General features: G+C 37.4%; 3 protein-coding genes across 3 annotated transcripts in view; 1 reads left to right on the top strand and 2 right to left on the bottom strand.

Annotated features, from left to right (window-relative positions):
• The window catches only part of LOC117605758 (uncharacterized), a 40,677-nt gene extending 35,021 nt beyond the window's left edge, over positions 1-5,656 (bottom strand). Inside the window, exon 1 of the mRNA XM_034327444.2 lies at positions 3,940-5,656. Coding sequence (XP_034183335.1) covers positions 3,940-5,118 — 1,179 coding nt within the window. The 5' untranslated portion in view covers positions 5,119-5,656. The remainder of the gene's footprint in view (positions 1-3,939) is intronic.
• Positions 5,657-7,354: 1,698 nt separating this feature from the next.
• Positions 7,355-12,425, bottom strand: LOC117605759 (uncharacterized). The gene is made up of 2 exons (XM_034327459.2): positions 10,629-12,425; positions 7,355-10,535 (listed from the first exon to the last, which is right to left on the bottom strand). Exons 1-2 carry the CDS (start codon positions 11,855-11,857, stop codon positions 10,367-10,369), a joined length of 1,398 nt encoding a protein of 465 aa, XP_034183350.2. The 5' UTR covers positions 11,858-12,425; the 3' UTR covers positions 7,355-10,366.
• On the top strand, positions 7,473-9,231 carry LOC117605840 (farnesol dehydrogenase-like). The gene is made up of 5 exons (XM_034327595.2): positions 7,473-7,770; positions 7,867-7,993; positions 8,195-8,327; positions 8,682-8,828; positions 9,083-9,231. Exons 1-5 carry the CDS (start codon positions 7,473-7,475, stop codon positions 9,146-9,148), a joined length of 771 nt encoding a protein of 256 aa, XP_034183486.1. The 3' UTR covers positions 9,149-9,231.
• Positions 12,426-12,729: the final 304 nt, after the last annotated feature.

The following is a 12,729-nucleotide window of genomic DNA, read 5'->3' as shown; positions in this document are numbered from 1 at the left end:
TGCGTCCCCGATGCAAAAGGAAAAGATATTACATATTTCTTATTTCCTTTTCTCTCCCTCCGCGTGATGCATCGACCGTTTGATTCACTTTATTAGGGGAATGGTAAGCGACGACCCGTGTGTATTCGCATGAAAATGTTAACACGCGCCTAACCCTCGACGGAGCGTGAATCATATTTATATCCTGGATTCCCGCCACCATCGAGATCAAAATCGCTTTTGAAAGGCCGCGGTAGCGCGAATTTCTTGTCAATTATGTATGCAAAACCGATTAGACTACCATGGATCAGTACAACGTCATAATCGAAATTTTACGACCTACTAACCGGGCAACAATGTATCGGGGCACATGACCCGCCCCATGATATTTAAAAAATAATATTACTTTCTTATATATTATGAAATTTTTATATTTTAGAAATATTTGAGATTATAAATAATTTTATAAAACAGAAGGAAGGTTAATTAAACGAAAAAGAAAGATATTCTTCAGTCAAATTCTAAATTAATACTGCAATTGAACATTAAAATTTAATTTTCTATGGTTATTCTTTTCAATTTTTTAAATTAAATATATTTAAATAAAGGCATTGCACTGCCATTGCATTTGCAAGTACGTCCTGAGATTTTTTACGAGACATTACGTAATACCAAGTGTTCAAGTAGCAAGGGTTGTACGTACACAAAAGATTATATGTATTAATAATAATTAAACAAGTGAAAGGAAAATTTCAACGTTGAATATTTCAATACGTAATTCGAGCAAATACGTATTTCAGAAAGCTTAATGTAAGTGAAAGTAATTTTTAAAATGATAAAAGAATGCAACCGTTGATGCAACGCTACGAAATGCAGTCGCAATGCATTTGGTACGATTGCAACAAATTAATTTGCGTAGAGTTGTCGGCAGATTAAAGCAACGCCAATTCCTTTGATAAAGGGACTCTGTTATCACGATGCACGCAACAAAGGCCTTAGCGGAGTGCATTACAGTTGCAAGCCTTCACAGACCTTTTGTTACGCACGCCACGATAACAAACTCACCACATACACTCTCTCTAATCTACCGCTATCGCAACTTAATACCTAGGAGAAATTCACACCGAACGCGAGCTTAAGGTGCGAATAGCAGGTACTTGGTATTACTTGGATTACGAGCACTTCTTCGTTTCGTATCGCTTCGTTGCAACGCAACAGTAACCCATTAACAGCCAATGTTACGTTTATGCAACGTTTCATTTGCATTCTTCTCGTGACAATTTACCACATTTATAGCAATATGATAAACAACCTTTTTATACTGTATGGACTATAATAAAATTATCTGTAATTTTGCAAAAAAATAAAAAATCTTATATATAAAAGTGGCATTACTTTACTGCTTGGGCCTCAACGAGCTAATCTCAAAAGGTGAGGCAATAATTTGACACACATATTATTAAATACTTAATTAACGCTTGAATAGCGGAGCCTGGGTCAATCCAACCCAAATATTAGCCCAAAGTTAAATGTATAATTTTTATACGAAAGAGTTTCATATATTGGAAGAATCATTTTTAAAGAAACAATGTGAAATTTAAAAAATAAAAATAATATGAAATACGAAATTAAATTAAAACCGGGACTCTTTTCATGGTCCGCCGTCCGAGAGTTATAATAATTGAATACTTCTAACGCTGATAAATAAGGAAAATTGAAATATTTATTATGAGAATAAAAAATAACTCTTTCGTACAAATATAGCAATGCTACTGGTTCAATCCTTGGTGACAGATCTAGGTGTACAAAGAATTGGCAAAAAATTCCACAGACTAACAGAAGGTAACAGATAAGATACACAGTCGGTTCATACAACTGTAATAGTCATAAAGTGTACGATAAGTATGAATGAAAAAGAGGGTGCGATGTCCGAAATATCTAAACGGAACATGTAATTTAACCGGAGATAATATTTCTGAAACCGCCTTTAACGAGTTTTATCGTTCAAATTTTAATTGCGACTAAAATTACAATTTAACCGTGTTAAAAACGTAATTCAAATTTGGTCACGCTTGAACTGCAAATTACTCAGGAGCGTGACTAGTAATTTTATAAATTTAGTATCTGACGCTAATCATTTCCATCAAATCCAATAATAAAAAATTGTATCCGCGAAAGAAAAATTACAGGAAGAAATCATTGAATTAACAAGAATAAAATCCTAATCTTATCAGTGAACGTACGCATAATACACTGCTTGTGTTCTTTATTGTATAAAGGGAGTGATACGTATCTTGCTTTCACGAAACGCGTTGAACTTGAAGATAAACGATTACTCTTGATTAGTGATGCGATTGGGAGAAAGAAAGTTTCAATATTGACAAATATTGGAAAATGTACCTATAATTCATCTGGATCTATTTATAAGAATTGTAATTGTAATTAGATTGATAAATAAAAGGGTATTAACGGTGCCTAACAATAAGTACCGCGCGTCGCCGACTCTCCGGACGAAATCTTATTACTATAAGGAAACAGTGCGAAAATTGAATTAGAAAGAAAAATTTTCAAATTCCTATTTTTTATTAGTTTGGTAAAATAAAAATCCAGAGTTTTAAGCGCCAATACTCATTTGAAATGTATAATAAAATATGAATAATAACAGTAAAACGTTTTTTCGTATTATCAATAATTACAGAAATTAATAGAGTGCATATATTTTAATACCGAATATACTGAATGATTTTCCTACAAATTAGTCAAATTCAGCACGCTGCAATTAGAAGAAGAACATAGAATTCGTTACAACGAAAGTTCATTAGATGTCTCTAAGGCGATTTTTCACCGCTAATATTCGCCGTGGTCAATGAGCAGCGGCGTTTCAAAGAAGGAATCACGATAAATCAACGTCAAACAGGCGATTTCACGAACGAAACAATTATGTTTCTTAATTCGAGTCTGCTTGTTCGTTTGTGTGCAAATTACGCCAATGGGACATACACAAGCAGCAGGTTGTTAAAAGAAATCGTAGGCTACCGGGTCATAGGCGATTACTACCGCGTAATTATTCTTCGAATTTCTACTCGTAAAAACTGAGTACCGACAGCACGGCTCAATAAAAAAAATAAAAAAAAAAAAATAAATAAGCATCCTCTAATTATAGGTTTCGATACGCCTCATGATATTTCGTAGCGAATATTTTTGTTTCGCAGTCGCCTCGTTAATCGTCTAGCATGGCGTGCATCATTATTATTCAATCAAGGCAAAACCACATTTAGGACAAAAATAATTTTGTTTCGTTATTTCACGAAATATAACCGCTACTTTCAATTCGCGGCAATTTTTATCGACCGTCGATTCGTACGGGTTAATAAAAAGTTGGAGGCACAGGTCGCATTACCTACTCGTCTATAATTTCGCGGCATTGAAAACGTGCCATTGTTGATTTTCGTCCTAACGTTGAACTTGGAAATTTGAGATTTAAAATTTGAAAGTTGCAAACTCGAGTATCCAGCGATACTACACGATAACCAAAGAACACGACTCCAGAGGTGTACAACATACATTCCGCTCTTTGCCGAGATTGAATACAATCCCCTGGGAGAAACTTTATGTACCGTTTAAACGTGAAACTTGTTTATCTTCTATCACGTTTTTTCTCACGTTTTCATAACAGATAACAAGGTCAATGAAATAATCAGAAACTGTATTATAATTACACCCATAATCATTATTAAAGAAAAGTGTAATTATATGTTTATTTGATCTGAATATTTTGATATCCGATACAAATTATTCATGCAGTAATTGTAACTCATGTTTCATACAATATTTTTGTAATTAAAGAGTTATAGAATGTAATTTAAAGTCAATTTCTGATATAAAAATATTTAACATTTATGTTTGATCAATTTCAAATTGATGATAAATGAATTGGTGCAAATAATAGAGGCTACATACCTTGACAAAAGAGTGGAATTTCACTTTACTGGGAGAAACTGGTGGACTACTGGGTGGTCGTTGGTTCCCCTGTGCCTGAAGAAGATTCTGTACCTCCAATAAATATCCTTTCCTGGCGTATCTGCTTTTGGGACTTGTTTGGATGTTTCCTTCCATCTTTGATTTTTTGATTAACTTCAAGTTCTCTTTAACATTCTGCCTGAGTATTATGTGGGTCAGTCTTTTCGTATTAGCTCTAGAGTCATTAATACAAATCCTCCTCCACGTCTTGGACACCATACTGATTGAGCAAAGATCCTGCGGTCCGAGGTAAGATAATATCTTTGAAACTATCCTCCAGTGATTGCTTTTCTCTCCAAGAAGTGCCAATATATCAACTGTTTCTCTACCAGTATAGTCTGGTGTGGCCCTTGTACGGTATAATGCAACAGATATGGCACGATGACTGAAGTCCAACCTCTTTGGCTTAATTTCGGCAATGGCAGAAAGATCCTTAATAGAGAGCTTGCTTAATTTCTGATTGTCCGCCGAACTAATCGTGGGACTAGCTTTCCGACAGGTTGGCGAAATAATGATACGCGGAGTCGGTGGTGGTGTTTTTCGTCTAGGCGAAGTGGTTACCTGGGGTGTGCTTTGAGGCACGTTGACTAGCTTCATTTCCATATCTTTCTCAATGGGCTCGGAGGCTATGAACGGAGAAGGCACCGCCGGTGACGGGGGTGGCGAAAGAAGTTGCAATCTCGTCGAAGCTGGCGTGATGGGAACTGTCGTCTTGTAACTTCGACGGGTTCTACGCCGAAATCCATCCTCGAATTCATGGCACTCCGTACTACTTTGATTAGTTAATTCCGAACCCGATTGTTCGATACTTAAACTCGGTCGATCATCGCTGAAACTGGATGTCTCTTGAGAGAAACTTTCCCTTTCGGAACTCTCCGGCGCGGTATACTCGAATTCCGACGTATTTAAGAGGTAATTCAATTTTGATCGATGCCTCTGAGCCCGTTCTGACTGAAGCGGGTCTACGCGAACTCTGGGATGCCTTTTCGACGATATACATGATACTCGAGATCTGTATCCAGAAAGTATCGGCGTGTACGCACCGGAACGAGGAGTAAGAGTCAAATAACCACTATCAACACTGTCATGGGAACTATGCTTGCTATTTCGAAGTGACATTGCGTGTCAAACGTTCGGAACTACGCGACAAACAGAATCGTACGAACTAGAAACATTAAAACTTCGCAACGCACGCATCCGAAGCAACATTCGCGGGAAACACACGCACGCGGACATCAAATCACCCTCTGCCTGTCTTACGGTGTGACTACTTCGAAACTTTGAAATCTGTTTATTCGTTGTCCCACTACAGTTCCCTTGGCGATTGCCTAACCAATAGACTGCTACCTTTTATCCCGCCATCGTTACCAAGAGCTGCCATTGGTCGGAAACTTTCGGCATGCAGCGATACTACTGCCTCTGGTGACCGTTTCTAGATTTATTGAATTTTGTTGTTGGGGAGACCTTCCCAATGCCCGGTTTCTCTTTCATAGCGCGCTCGCAGAAACATATTGAAAATTCTAAGTTTATATGTCATCGTTAATTTTTGCCAGATTTTTCTTAAACGAATAACTGTTTTAATAATATTCAAAACAAAATATTTGTCGTTATATTTCGCTTAACTCGTTGACAATATTTACTGATTCGACACATTTATATTTAATAATTGTAGAATCATCACAATATTTTAATAAAACTAAAATATATGTTAGAATGCATAAAATATTATATATTTTGTAGAAAAGCTTTGTTATTGCACCAAGCTTCGTTTAACTGTCGGTAAGATAGGACCCGATGCTGGGCAAGTAACAGAGAAAACCGTTATGCTCTGATTCAGGCCAAATTTTGCAGTTAAGTTCCATTTTGCAAAAGGAAATATCTGTGAAAATGGTTTTTGGCGACTCGAAAAAATGTGGTTACCATTTTGATGTCATTCTCTACCTAGCCGACAGAACGCAGTGTAAGTGGCGAATTGTTCCAAACATATAATAATAATAATAATAATAAACTAACCCAACCTACTCAAACTGTATTTCTATGTAAGTAGACAGTATGCAACCGAATCCAACATATTTTTACTGAAGAATCGACCGTTGGGAAGGTAGGAAATGACATCAAAATGGTAAAAAAATTTTTTCCGAATCGCCAAAAATAATTCTCACAGATGTTTCCTTTCGCAAAAAGGAGTTTATATGCAAAATTTGATCTAAATCAGAGCATGACAGCTTTACAAAGAGTCCTTTGTAATCTGTTTCGTATGTCGGTAAAATAGGAAACAACATTTCTTCAAAAATAGAAGTCAATATGGCGTCGAAACAACCTTCTGAAGAGATAATCACGAGAACAATCATCGGATCAGCCGCATAGATATTTACGCAATTAGCGGTGGCGATAAGAATTTTGCGATATCGTTCGATTGTTTTTAGGTACGTAATATTACATTATTAACTGGACTCTCATGTTTTAAATCTTGTTCTTTTTTGCCGAAATCGAAATACATCCCATTATTCGTCTAAATTGAATATGCATTTATGCTAATTAATTAATTCTTGTTGTTTGAGAAAAAGAGATTATGTATGATTCTTTAGCATACATCTAGCAATAATCAAACGCAAAAGCAGTATGCTATTCTGAAATCAGAAGTCAATATCTCACGCAATATAACATGTTACGGATGTTCTGGTGCGGAGGATCTAATGACCCAAGTCCGAATTAATCATAGAGGCTTCTGGCGCGAAATCTGAGAAACTCAGTATCATTGGGCGCTCCTATTATGTATATTTTTCTCTATTGAGCGGCGGACATCTTGAATAATTTTTTATTCTAACAATAGGTTAATGGGAATAACTGAACCGTTATTATGGTTATATGAATATTATGAATAGTTATTTAAATTTAAACAACTGATTAGATTTCATTTATATTAACATTTTCAGCCAATAAAATATAGCTGAGCATAATTTGTACAATTTACTGCCACTTTTCAAATCTTCATCGTACATTTTAGTATTTAACTATTTTCTTAAATAAATTTGAATTATGTACCTGTTGAATCATTCGAATGGAATTGGTTCAGTTGGTCCCAGGGCCGAATTAAGGTTCCTGGAGTCTGGGGCTATTAAACCTTTGAGGGTTGATAAACTTGAATTATAAATTAAAATTTATTTTAAAATTTAATTGTAAAGAAAAAAGGCAACAATAAACAAAATTTCATTCAAAATTTTTCGACATAAGAAATGAAAGGCTTTGTAAACCTAATCTAACCATAAATGCATAATCGCGCAATTATTGTATGACTAAGCCACTGCGCTAATAAGATATCACTGTACAGACGTATTGAACTGTAATCTGTTCAAGGTGCAGACCGAAAGAAGGAGAAATCAGCGAACAGGAAGGAAAAGGTCTATATAAGGAAGGACCGTGTCGACTCTCTATGTTCAAGGAGCATAGTTTGAACGAGGCATTTTATCGAGATGAATCAGTGGTGTGGAAAAATAGCTGCTGTGACTGGCGCCAGTTCCGGAATCGGCAAAGCCACCAGTATAGCTTTACTGAAGCACGGTGTGAACGTGGTTGGGCTGGCAAGAAGATTGGAAACTATGAAGAAGATACCGAACGAAGTGGAAGGTATAAAAGGTAAATTTTATCCGATTCAATGCGACCTTTCCAAGGAAGAGGATATCATAAAAGCGTTCAAATTCGTCGAGACGCTCGGGGGCGCTGATATTTTGGTGAACAACGCCGGCTTAGGATACGTGGAAAGCATCACAGGTAGCGTTCCTTAAAGGGTTACTGCGTCGGTACCGTAAAAATGACAAACAATGCAAAGGAACGTTTCTTTTATTTCATTTAGAATCTAAATTTTAGAGTCTTCCACGGAACACATGAAAAACGTGCTGGACTTAAATGTACTAGCCTCAGCAATTTGTGCACGGGAAATTACACAGTCATTGAGAAAACGCAAGGCAAGAGGACAAATCATTAACGTAAACAGGTAATTTGAAAATACGAGGTGAGACATCTAAAAAAGACCACCCGAATAAGCTAATCTAAGCTAAGAATAATAGTTTGTAACACTTTATCTGATTTAAATTTAAAATACATAGGAATTAAGATGATATAACGTGAAAGGCACTGAATTAATTCTCATTTTATCTTGTTCAATGATTTCTAATCGAAGGTTTCTCCTCGACAGTGTTCTTGGACACAATGCAGCGCTGATATCTAAACCGTGTAGCCTTTACGAAACGAGCAAATATGCGATAACTGGGATGTCGGAAACGTTAAGAAAAGACATGCAACAATCAAAAGCGCCGATTAAAGTAACGGTAAGATGGATCCTTTTTTCTTTAGGGAAGAGTAAAGACGCGGACTAGAATGTCGTAGCTTTTATTCGTGTGAATGCAATGATCACAAGTATTCGGTAGTCAAAAGTTGAAGTCGCGAGCCGCCCCTCTGAAAAGATCGGTGAACAGTGGATAAAACTGTAGAATGCCGGCGGAAAAATTATGGCGTTTCGTCTCGGAAACCGTCCACTAGAACTCGGCAGTGGGGCTGACATGGACGGTCCCTGCCTCAGATGCCTGAGTTTTATATTCACAGATTTTGTATATTTTTAAACATTTTTGTAATAGTTTAAATAATAAAGACAAAAAATCATTGACAAGTTTTTGTTGTTTCAGAGCTTATCACCTGGAATAGTGAAGACAGATCTTTCGCTTCTTCAGGATGCTGGCGGTGAAACATTTTTCGATGCAGTATCACACATATATAGTGAAGATATTGCCGATGGCATCATATATGTCCTTACTACACCACCGCATGTACAGGTAAGCCAAACTTGCATTAAACAATTTTGTTTCGCATTTCTTCTTATCATTCTCTAATTGTAGGGTTTTAGGGACCCTGTCATATACAGGGTGATAAAAAAAGGGATCAGAGTTTTACTATTTATCCCGAAAGTTCTGAATCCTTTACATTATAATAATGAACATTTAAATAGATGTTTTCGCTTTAGTTCTCTTTTATACCGAAAGAATAAAAACTTTGTTTCAACTGAAAATATTTATTTATTAATTTTCAGGTGAACGAATTGACAATTACAGCTTTGCACAGCGGAATTATTCCTACTGAAAAAATAAAACTATAACTTTTGTAATATTGATGTAGTAAAATTAATATGAAATTATTTACCACCTATATTAATAAAGCATGGTATTATATTAAAATTTATTATCTATGATGTATTTATCTCAATTCTGTTCCTTCGTTTATATAATTCCTACTTCTACACTACCAATCAAGTCAGGCTTCTCTGAGGAATATAGCATTATACGGAAAACGGGAATTTTCAAAATTTTAATTTTGACAATATTAATATTGGAAGTGATTTAGAAACAAAATGATATCATTTCTAATTCTTAAATATTGTACCAACGCAAGAGCTGCGAACTCATCTACCCGCTCTTTCACGCGCGGCGCACTGACGCCTTCGGGAAGCCATCGTTAGAGGGACTCCGCCGAGACCGCGTTTCTCGCTAATAATGCCGACAGTACACGCTCACTGACGCTCACCGAGACGACCCGAGACGAAGGGCGATCCTAGCACGAGTCAAAGGAGACAAGAGAGTGGGCGGCCTCGCGAGAATGGACTGCCAGCATAGGATCGTGTGATTTCCAATATAAATAACGGCCAGCGAAGCCCCAAAGATGAGAGCGTTGTTAATCTGAAGATTGTTATTGTATTATGTTAATCTCTTTACTGCTAAATATTCTTCGACAACACGTTTCGGATTATTATTTGCCTGGTTAATTCAGGTCTCAGACATGTGATTTATTGTAAATATCTCTAATATGTCTTTTAATATGGTCCATCAGATTTTACATTTTGTTTAGGGTTAACAGGAGCGACGGCCCAAAAGATTCAAATTTTTCTCAAAAAGCGCCCTGTGCCGCGTTCGGTACACTTCTCTTGAATATAAATATTACATACTTGTTATGAATTTCTCTTAGAATTGTGTCCGGAAAATGTGAATTACTTTTCTGTGTTTCACTGTTACTCCGCTAGAGATATTACTATCACTGCTGTTGGCCTTTAACCTTTCATTTACGGTACGCTACTATAATAGCTCACTTGTTTATCTCATGTTTTAAACTTTGCACATATAAAGTATAAAAATAGAACTGGAATAGGAATAGAATTTCACGCAAGTTTCTTATTTCCGTCTAACTGAGGAGCAGAAGGAAGATCAAATTTTCGCTGCGTCCCATTATTAGTAAACATGAATACAGATGTACTGTCCAAGTGCTGACATTACACCAATTTAGCATTGGGACCAATGAAGTTGGTTTAACCAATTTTTAATAATTAAGATAAGAGACGACGAAACCGATTTCCCACACGACCACACCAAGCAGTAACCCGTAGGAGTTTTGTTAAACTTGAGTAGCGCTGAACGAGGTCTCGTACAACGGAAGTGCAATTGATGTCGGTGGTAGAGCACATGACACTACGTTCTTCGAGATCACCAGACGTACTAAATCGAGAAGATGACAGAGGAAAGTCTTTATTTTCTTTAAATTGTTGCAATGTTCGACGTGCCATGTATGAAGTATTAGCCAGACCATACATTACAATATAGGGTTGAAAGCTATCGGATACGGCGTCATTTTCTCTCCATAAATTTTGCTGCAGAGGTCGGTCATCTTCTTTATCTCGCGTTTGATGGTATATTTTCTCAATGTCCGTGGAGACTTCATACGCGTACCATCTCCAGCGAACGAGAATGTTCGTAAGATTCATCCGCAATTTAGGACCCCTGTTAAGGAGGACTCCCAAATGGGATTCTTTCGATGTAGGTTGCTGGTCACAAATCGTTGCTTTTTCTAGCGATTTGTAATCGGGCGAGCATTGCAGTTCATGTACAGAAGATTCGTCCAAGCGATCAGGTTCCATGAGAGTCGCGTCGATGGGACCAGAGAGCACCCAACCCAGGGACGTTTGTTGCGCGATAGGAGCGCTGCCGGATCCACGCCGAAGTCCTTCTCGAATGATCTGCGAATATACGCGAGCGCCGAGGATAACATCTATTTTACTTGGCTTTGAAAAATCAGGATCAGCTAGACTCAATCCTTCCAGATGCGACCATTGCGTACGAAAGATAAGGGCAGCTGGTAAAGAGGTCGTGAGTTCCGGCAAAATAAGAGCGTCAACGTGACACGTGAAAGACTCGTCGACGCGTGAAACTAGCTGAAAACTGGTAGCTCCTCGTGCAACGTCCGAATGCTGCGCCCCGATACCGATGATCGGTACGGCAGAAAATCGACGCGTTAATCCGAGCATTTCCGCGAGCAATTCGGTTATAAACGAAACCTCGGACCCTTGGTCGAGAAGAGCACGAGCATGAAAATGTTCACCGTTTTCAGAGACCACGATTATCAACGCGGTCGCGAGAAGGACGGGCGTACGTCTGATGATATTTGGACGGGACGACGAACAGAGGGGGCGAGAGGCGTTCAACACCGTGAGTTCCCTTTCCGGAATACCGGAAATGTGTTTGGAATTTGAAGACGGAAATGAAAAGGATACGGACTTAACTAAGTTACTTGACGTGTGGTGATGCTTCTGACATATTCCGCATCGATCGGGTGTATGACAATTCTTTAGGAGATGTGGCCCCATGGTGCCGAAGCATAAACCTTTCAAGATGGCGGACTGGCGCCGTTGAAATGATCTCTTCGCAGGATATTGAAAGTGTCCGGAAGTACACAGCGCGCATACAGACTGTTTCATTGATGGAGTATTAATTAAGTTAGCCATAGGTCTTAACACTGTCCTTGATGATGCACTGCTGTCCATGCTGATCGATTTAATGAAAACTTAAACTGTTTAACAGTACACTGATGTACTGAATACACTGACACCGTTGTTGTAATGGAATAGAACTGTTAAAGACACAATTTAATCGAGAGATGTGAACGATACTCGATCACGGCAAGGGGTTTAACGAACCAAATTAACTGCGTTTGTTTTGCCTTGTCAAGTGTTGCGAGAAGACTAACGTTAGCGAGACTCGCTAAAGTATATGTACGATGCACGAGATAAATGTTAGATGTATGAGTAAAATTATAAGTCCAATTAGTAAACAAATCTGATCCGCGTTAAGAAACAGCTGATTAAGCGGGTAAGAGAGATTGTCGCATCGGACAGAAATTTAAATTGGTACAAATGATGTGTGATCGGATTAAGAGGAAATTAATCTGAATCTTTGCGTTTTAGCAAAAGAAATTGGTTATTTCTTATTAATGAAAACAATGTCACTGATTAATGTAACCCAGTAAACTCAAGGTATGGACCTTGAATACTTATAGGCTGATTAATACTTTTCTATAAAATTATTAACAATCAATTATCATCTCGGACAATTGAAAGAAAGATCTACCTTCTGACATCGAGTGTATAGATTAAACATGAAAGTGTTTAACCTGATTAAACCGTATCTTATCTCATGCGAGTTTTGCTGATCGTGGTCAGACTCTTCTTATATATGTATAATTCATAATAGATTACAAAAAACGCTATGTAACTGCTGTAATAAAATGACTCAATACTACACTATGTTTTATATTTAGCGTTTGTCCATTTAAGTCCTCGTTTCCTTTCCTACTATCAACCCTTCTATCAACCCTTGAACAAAGGAGCTTGGGTCAATCGTGACCCAAACTTAGAAA

This window comes from Osmia lignaria, chromosome 9 (assembly GCF_051020975.1).
Source record: "Osmia lignaria lignaria isolate PbOS001 chromosome 9, iyOsmLign1, whole genome shotgun sequence".
NCBI classification, from domain to species: domain Eukaryota; kingdom Metazoa; phylum Arthropoda; class Insecta; order Hymenoptera; family Megachilidae; genus Osmia; species Osmia lignaria.
The sequence above is the reverse complement of the archived record's forward strand: the minus strand, read 5'-3'. Positions and strand labels throughout refer to the sequence as shown.

Excerpts from the sequence above, each read along its gene's own strand:
- LOC117605840 (XM_034327595.2), top strand. The coding sequence starts at position 7,473 with ATGAATCAGTGGTGTGGAAAAATAGCTGCTGTGACTGGCGCCAGTTCC. Across the intron at positions 7,994-8,194 it reads CAAATCATTAACGTAAACAG|TGTTCTTGGACACAATGCAG; the intron begins GTAATTTGAAAA and ends TCTCCTCGACAG. Across the intron at positions 8,328-8,681 it reads AAGCGCCGATTAAAGTAACG|AGCTTATCACCTGGAATAGT; the intron begins GTAAGATGGATC and ends TTGTTGTTTCAG.
- LOC117605759 (XM_034327459.2), bottom strand. The coding sequence starts at position 11,857 with ATGGACAGCAGTGCATCATCAAGGACAGTGTTAAGACCTATGGCTAAC. Across the intron at positions 10,536-10,628 it reads TTTCAACCCTATATTGTAAT|TACGTCTGGTGATCTCGAAG; the intron begins GTATGGTCTGGC and ends TTCTCGATTTAG.